Raw genomic sequence first — 8,361 nt, 5'->3', positions numbered from 1 at the left:
AAATAAAAAGAAGAATATGCAGCAGAGACCAGTATGTACCCCATAAAGCCTAAATATTTACTATCTTACTAGATACACGAAAAGTTTGTAGGACATCAAAACAGATATGTCTTCAACGTTACAGTGAGTTATGACATAGGACTGGTGTTTAGATGAGGGACAGGACCGGAAATACAGCCTAAATGGGTTTGATGGTTGAAATATACTTTTCAAATTTCAGCTCAAATAGTCTCCCCTGTCTTTTTTTTTTGTGAAGCCTTACCTATTTGGTAAAATGGTTACATTGTCCTCTGTGTTTTCATATAATTGGGCACATATTTTGTCACAGATATGATATCATTATATTTGTTAATGCAGAAGCTTTTTTCATATATTAGAAAACTTAATGTTCTTCAAAAAGCTATAAAACAATATATTGAATTCCATCATACACACTAGGAACAATTGGTTAGCAAACAATTACTGCTTCTAAGCAAGTTATATGAAAGCACAGCCACCTACCTACATTTGAGAAGCAGCCTGAGAAGTGGTTCATAGCATGGATTCTGGAGGCAAAACTCCGGGATCAAATCACAGCTCTTTGTCACTTGGTAGTTGTACTACTCAACATCTCTCTGCCCCATTTTCCTTATCAGTGAAATGGGGATGTTAATATTGCAGCTTTCCTAAGAGCGTTCTTATGAGGATTAAATTAGTTGCTTTTTGTAAAGTCTTTAGAACAGTGTCTAGCACATAGTGATTTAAGTGTTTGCTCTTATGATAATTTGTTCATGCGTGAATACAAATCAATCTAAGGGTGAATGGCCTTTTTATTCATGGATTATTCTTGTTACCACTAACAGATAAATAGCTACATCTTACTCCTTCATTTTTACCTCCTTCTCATTTTCTTTTTTTTTTTTTTGAGACGGAGTCTCGCTCTGTCGCCCAGGCTGGAGTGCAGTGGCCGGATCTCAGCTCACTGCAAGCTCTGCCTCCTGGGTTTATGCCATTCTCCTGCCTCAGCCTCCCGAGTAGCTGGGACTACAGGCGCCCGCCACCTCACCCAGCTAGTTTTTTGTATTTTTTAGTAGAGACGGGGTTTCACCGTGTTAGCCAGGATGGTCTCGATCTCCTGACCTCGTGATCCGCCCGTCTCGGCCTCCCAAAGTGCTGGGATTACAGGCTTGAGCCACTGCGCCCAGCCTTCCTTCTCATTTTCTATAGAAAACTTTTTAATAGGCCCTCAAAAAATGCTTATTGAATACTCTGTGTCAATGGACAGAGAGTTTTAGAAAACCCAACCTAAAGAAATTAAATGACTTGGGCTGGGCGCAGTGGCTCACACCTGTAATCCCAGCACTTTGGGAGGCCACAGCAGGTGGATCACCCAGGAGTTCACAACCAGCCTGGCCAACATGGTGAAACCCCATCTCTACTAAAAATATAAAAGTTAGCCTGGTGTGGTGGTGCGTACCTATAATCCCAGCTACTCAGGAGGCTGAGGCAGGAGAATCGATTGAACCCAGAAGCCAGAGGTTGCAGTGAGCTGAGATCACACCATTGTGCTCCAGCCTGGGCGACAGGAGCAAAACTTCATCTCAAAAAAAAAAAAAAAGAAAGAAATTAAATAAATGACTTGATGATTTGTTGAAGATTTTACAGATAGCTAGTGCCAGGATCCAGACTAGAACCCAAGCCTCTTGAGTTGTTCTTTATATAATGTGATCTGAATCTAATAGTTGTTTTTTATATAATGTGATCTGAATCTAATAGTACTGAATAAGAGAAAAGTAGGAGAGGTTTATAGATTTTAAATATTTATAAAATCTGATCAGTATGTATAGAATGGCAATCCATTTTGGGGTTCTCTTTTTTCTTTTAAGCTTTTTTCTCAAGGTGCAATGAAAGCCTTCCACACTTTCTGTGTTGTCCTTCTGGTGTTTGGGAGTGTCTCTGAAGCCAAGTTTGATGATTTTGAGGATGAGGAGGACATAGTAGAGTATGATGACAATGACTTCGCTGAATTTGAGGATGTCATGGAAGACTCTGTTACTGAATCTCCTCAACGGGTCATAACCACTGAAGATGATGAAGATGAGACCACTGTGGAGTTGGAAGGGCAGGATGAAAACCAAGAAGGAGATTTTGAAGATGCAGATACCCAGGTGAGGCTCTTTTTATTGCTTTCTTGGAAAAATTTGTAACTAGCACTTTTCCCAAACTTTAAAATTAATCCTCATGGCCGGATGCAGTGGCTCATGCCTGTAATCCCAGCACTTTGGGAGGCTGAGGCGGGCAGATCATGAGACCAGGAGATCAAGACCATCCTGGCTAACACGGTGAAACCCCATCTCTACTAAAAATACAAAAAAATCAGCTGGGCATAGTGGTGAGCGCCTATAGTCCCAGCTACTGGGGAGGCTGAGGCAGGAGAATAGCATGAACCCAGGAGGCAGAGCTTGCAGTGAGCCGAGATCATGCCACTGCACTCCAGCCTGGGTGACAGAGCAATATGTCTCAAAAAAAAAAAAAAAATTAATACTCAGGCTCAGGAGACCTTTACTGTCTGGAATCTTCATTTTCATTCACTAGGTAGAACGCTTCTAAATGTTTTGTGGTAAGTTTCCACCTTTTACATTAACAGAATGAATTGTGTTCTTCTATTGAAACCCCAACTGGAGGAGGGGTTAGAGAATAGATACTGTTTGTGGATGAGAATTGTATTATTTAGAACTTTACAATTGGCTAGGCATGGTAGCTCATGCCTGTAATCCCAGCACTTTGGGAGGCCGAGGCGGGCAGATCACCTGAGATCAGGAGTTTGAGAGCAGCCTGGCCAACATGGTGAAACCCTGTCTCTACTAAAAATACAAAAATTAGCTGGGCGTGGTGGTGCGTGCCTGTAATGCCAGCTACTTGGGAGGCTGAGCCAGAAGAAACACTGGAACCTGGGAGTTAGAGGTTGCAGTGAGCTGAGACCGAGCCACTGCACTTCAGCCTAGGTGACAGAGCAAGACCTTATCAAAAGAAAGAAAGAAAAAAAGAAAGAAAGAAAGAGAAGGAGAGAAAGAGAGAAAGAACTTTGCCATCAAAAGCATGGGGAGTCATCATTTTGGTGTTTTGGGTGCCTCCCAGCTTTATTGAGATATAACTGACAAAAATTGTATATATTTAAGGTGCACAACGTAGAGTTTTGGTATACCTATACATACAATGTGAAGTGCTTACCACAATCAAGCTAATTAACATAGTTGCCTCCGTGTGTGTGTGTGTGTGTGTGTGTGTGTGTTGAGAATACTTAAGATCTATTCTCTTAGTAGACTTCAAGTCTGTAATATATTATTATTAACTGTAGTCACCATGCTGTACATTAGGTCTCCAGAACTTTCTCATTTTAAGCTGAAATTTGTACCCAACTGTTTTGTTAAAAACATGTAACATCTGTGTTCTATGCTTGCTGCTTACACGTTCTGTTTTCCTCAACAAATGTTGCCAACAAAATGAGACACAGTTGCTGGTGACATTTGTAGAGGAAAACAGATGATGCCTCATTTTTGTAGGAGGGAGATACGGAGAGTGAACCATATGATGATGAAGAATTTGAAGGTTATGAAGACAAACCAGATACTTCTTCCGGCAAAAATAAAGACCCAATAACAATTGTTGATGTAGGTATCCAGGATTCTGAATTCCCAACTAAACAACAAAATGTCTTGTCATTAATCCCAGAAATAGAATTAATGATGTATAACTGGTATTAATGCAACAGTGGGAACTGAGAAAGAGCTTGGCATCAGTTCTTCTGATAAAAATCACCGCCTACAGAAGCAACCCCTGTTTATCATTCTAGCACTTCTAGTTTTACTTATCAATGAATAAGTAAAATTTATTCCTTGATGACGTACAGTACATTGAATTTATTTGGGGGATTAAGGACCAAGTGTAATACAAAGGGCTTTCCAGCTTTTCATCCTATTTGATTGTCCTTATATTTCCTTAAAGAATCTTTTATAAAGCTAGCCTAGAAAAGTAAAATGGACCTATTTTTCAAAGTATAACTATGTCCAATGACAGATATCTAAAGTATCCCTTCTGTTTATGGATTTTCTCATTCTTCCTTCCATGAGGTAGACTCCATTCAGTCTCAGCTAACATTTAATGGAATGATTTTGCTTTTTTAGGTTCCTGCACACCTCCAGAACAGCTGGGAGAGTTATTATCTAGAAATTTTGATGGTGACTGGTCTGCTTGCTTATATCATGAATTACATCATTGGGAAGAATAAAAACAGTCGCCTTGCACAGGCCTGGTTTAACACTCATAGGGAGCTTTTGGAGAGCAACTTTACTTTAGTAGGTAAGTGAGGTCAATGTCAGCCCAGCTTCTTGCTTGAAAACAATCTGGTAAGGATGATGTATTCCCCTCAGTATAAGCATCTAACTGCTTTCATGGAATACCAAAGAGGGTGCATTGTTTTTTCTCTCAAGGATTCCCCCTGCTCTTCTTTTTTTAATTTTGATTTTTAATTTAATTTTATATTATTGTTATTATTATTGAGACAGAGTCTTGCTCTGTCACCAGGCTGGAGTACAGTGGCGTGATCTCAGCTCACTGCAACCTCCACCTTCTGGGTTCAAGCAGCTCTCCTGCCTCTGCCTCCCAAGTAGCTGGGACTACAGGCGTGCGCCACCATGCTCCACTAATTTTTGTATTTTTAGTAGAGACGGGGTTTCACCATCTTGGCCTGCATGGTCTCAATCTCTTGACCTCATGGTCCACCTACCTCGGCCTCCCAGAGTGCAGAGATTACAGGCGTGAGCCACCACACCTGGTTTTTTTATTTTTATTTTTTTGAGGTAAGGTCTCACTCTGTTACCCAGGCTTGTGTGCAGTGGTGTGATTACAGTTCACTGCAGCCTCGACCTCCCAGGTTCGAGAGACCCTTCCATCTTAGCCTTCTGAGTAGGCAGGACTATAGGCACATGCTACCACATCCAACTAATTTTTGTATTTTTTTGTAGAGACAGAGTTTCATCATATTGTGCAGGCTAGTCTCGAACTCCTAGGCTCAAGCAATCTGCCTGCCTCGGCCTCCCAAATTGCTGGGATTACAGGTGTGAGCTACTGCATCCAGCCTTGAGGATCCTGTTTTTTGGCCGGGTGTGGTGGCTCACACCTGTAATTCCAGTGCTTTGGGAGGCCAAGGTGGGAGGATTATTTGGGGCCAGGAGTTTAAGACCAGTCTGGGCAAAATAGTGAGACCTTGTTTCTACAAATAAAATAAAATAAAAATTGGCCGGTCACAGTGGTGTGCTTCTGTGGTCCCAGCTACTCATGAGGCTGAAGTGGGAGAATTGAACTCAGGAGTTTGAGACTGCAGTGATACAGGATCATGTTCCTGCACTCCAGCCTGGGTGATAGAATGAGAGACCCTGTTTCTAAAAATAAGAATATATTGTATTTAATAATTTTCTCATTTTTCATGAGTCAGCAGTAAAATTGCTAAACAGCTTCTGATTAGAATAATGTAATAGATGTTTTCAAAACAAGTTGATAAAATTCTGATGGAAACCCAGAAAGTTTGACATTTTAGGTAGCTTGATAAATGCTTTCATTTTCGTCTTTTAGAAACTGAAAGTTCCTCAAAATTCCCTTAGAATCTGGACACTTGAGTTTTGGATCCACTGCTGAAATATACACTGAAGGATTTCAAGGAACCTCTGTAGTTGTGCAATGTAGAGAATGAGGTGGACTAACCGCACATTCACCTATTTGGCATTTAGCACCTTATTTCTCTTTAATAGTAAGCATGTATCCACCTGCTCTGCAACACACTAGTGTTTATATATTATGCTAAATACTTTACATACAGTGTTTCTTTTTTACTTTTTGTAACAGCACTGTCAGTTGGCTATAGTTGCTGTTTTCCTAAGGAGGAAACTGAAGGGCAGAAATGTTAAAAGTTATCTAAGCTATTACATTGCAACCAAGATATCAGAACTTATCTACCTGTTTCCAAAGTCTACCCTGTCTCCACTGTACCATAGTATTTCAGAGTATGTTTTGACCGGGAAATTCGGGGGGGAAAAAAAAGCAGCTTTGGCTCCTTCTACTTCCCCTTGCTTGTTTTCATTTGGTGTATCAGTCTGTTTTCCCTTGTGAGGTTGAGCAATTTGTTTTGTATACTTAATGAATTAAATGAAGAGAGAAAGTATTGGAATTTGAGCTTTTTTCTAGATTTAAAATACAACTCTTAATACTATTAGTAAGACCCAGTTATTTTGCATTGGAAAAGAAAGCTTGGTTAAAGTTAATTCGTAGGAGACATAGTGAGGAATTGCTGAGTAGTTTGTATTAACAGTATTTTTTATTCACTCCATAGGAGATTTTTTTTCTTTAACTTTTGGCAGAGATATTTCAACTGATTTTTTTCCTATTTTGTATGTACTCTGAGAGACTTATACTCCAAGCTGATCATCTTTAAACTGACAAACATGTGCTTAGAATCCATATTTCTTCTAATAGAAACAATAGTTTTAAAAGTAAAAGGAACAGTGCTAATCTATTTTAGTCCCTGTCCAAACAGAGTTCTGTAAGACAGCAAAGTATTGCTACTCTGAAGCTATGATCATTTTGCGGTCAAGGTAAAGGAACATGAGATATTTGGCCTTGCTTTCTTTTTTTTCTTTCTTTTTTTTTTTTTTTTTGAGGCGGAGTCTTGCTCTGTCATCCAGGCTGGAGTGCACTGATGCAATTTCAGCTCACTGCAACCTCCACCTGCTGGTTTCAAACTATTCTCCTGCCTCAGCCTCCCAAGTAGCTGGGACTACAGGTACACGCCACCATGCCTGGCTAATTTTTTATAATTTTTTTTTTTTTATGTAAGAGACGGGGTTTCACCATGCTGGCCAGGCTGGTCTCGAACTCCTGACCTCGTGATCTACCCTCCTCAGCCTCCCAAAGTGCTGGGATTACAGGCGTGAGCCACTGCCCCTGGCCCGGCCTTGACATTTTCTGTTGAGTCACATTAAGTGGTTTTACCCCTAGGGGATGATGGAACTAACAAAGAAGCAACAAGCACAGGAAAATTGAACCAGGAGAATGAGCACATCTATAACCTATGGTGTTCTGGTCGAGTGTGCTGTGAGGGCATGCTTATCCAGCTGAGGGTAAGTAGGAAACTTCTTGTACGATATGTACGATATATATCTTCCCTTAATTTTGTCCAGCTGTGATTCCCAGCCCCCCCCCCAATTCAGCATCTTATCCCTTCATATTTGACTTAAAATGAGGTCTAAAAGTGATATTTATGCTAACTGGCAAATGTGTCGTAAAGTATATTTGATGAAGCATTTGATTCTCCTCCAAGGCCCTTTTTTTATACTAAGTAGGAGTTGCAATTGAATTTACTTGCTTCTCTCATTTTTTTTCAGTTCCTGAAGAGACAAGACTTACTGAATGTCCTGGCCCGGATGATGAGGCCAGTGAGTGATCAAGTGGTATGTATTCTTCCCGCTGGTTTTCTGCGTACAGACCAAATTATTTTTTTTCTTTCTTCTTTTTTTTTCTTTCTTTTTTTTTGATGGCATCTCACTCTGTTGCCCAGGGTAGAGTGCAATGTCACGATCTTGGCTCACTGCAACCTCTGCCTCCCATGTTCAAGCAATTCTCCTGCCTCAGCCTCCCAAGTAGCTGAGATTACAGACACCCACTACCACACCTGGCTAATTTTTGTATTTTTAGTAGAATCGGGGTTTCACCGTGTTGGCCAGGCTGGTCTCGAACTCCTGACCTCAAGTGATTCACCTACTTCGGTCTCCCAAAGTGCTGGGATTATAGATGTGAGCCATCACGCCTGGCCCAAACTGAATTATTTCCTAGAGCTTTTTCCATTTCTGCCTAGATTGTGTTTTTAGTTTCTGGCAATTTGTGTCCCTTGACAAAAAATGTACCCTTTTTCTCCTTGGACAGAGCATCATCTTCCACTCTGTGCAGTTGTCAGGGGGCTTTCATGGGCCTTTTGATGGGAAAGAGGTGATACTGTATCACCACACGGATCGATTGACTTAGTGTTGACAATAGAGGGCAAAGCAATTGTGACAGGTAGTGGTCCTCATGGGTAACTTGGCTCCTTGTATATGTTTTTTTCTTTGGCAGATAGCTGGGTTTCTTCTCAAATATGTTTTGCTTCAGATAATACATTTCTGGCTGAATAAGCTCCAGTCATGATCTGAGGACCTTATGTTTGATATATCTTCTTTCCTTTATTAAATCAGTATGTTGGCCGGGCACGGTGGCTCAAGCCTGTAATCCCAGCACTTTGGGAGGCCAAGACGGGTGGATCACAAGGTCAGGAGATCGAGACCATCCTGGCTAACA

The 8,361-nt window shown here is 40.8% G+C and overlaps 1 protein-coding gene across 3 annotated transcripts in view; it reads left to right on the top strand.

Annotated features, from left to right (window-relative positions):
• The window catches only part of CCDC47 (coiled-coil domain containing 47), a 32,267-nt gene that overhangs the window by 9,535 nt on the left and 14,371 nt on the right, over positions 1–8,361 (top strand). For all 3 annotated transcript variants that reach the window (XM_011947944.1, XM_011947946.1, XM_011947945.1), the window contains 5 exons: positions 1,866–2,147; positions 3,543–3,650; positions 4,164–4,338; positions 7,030–7,151; positions 7,416–7,481. In XM_011947944.1, coding sequence (XP_011803334.1) covers positions 1,884–2,147; positions 3,543–3,650; positions 4,164–4,338; positions 7,030–7,151; positions 7,416–7,481 — 735 coding nt within the window. In that variant the 5' untranslated portion in view covers positions 1,866–1,883. The remainder of the gene's footprint in view (positions 1–1,865; positions 2,148–3,542; positions 3,651–4,163; positions 4,339–7,029; positions 7,152–7,415; positions 7,482–8,361) is intronic.

The sequence above is a fragment of the Colobus angolensis genome, unplaced genomic scaffold (assembly GCF_000951035.1).
Source record: "Colobus angolensis palliatus isolate OR3802 unplaced genomic scaffold, Cang.pa_1.0 Scaffold271, whole genome shotgun sequence".
NCBI lineage: Eukaryota > Metazoa > Chordata > Mammalia > Primates > Cercopithecidae > Colobus > Colobus angolensis.
This window is presented reverse-complemented; position numbering and strand designations above follow the sequence as displayed.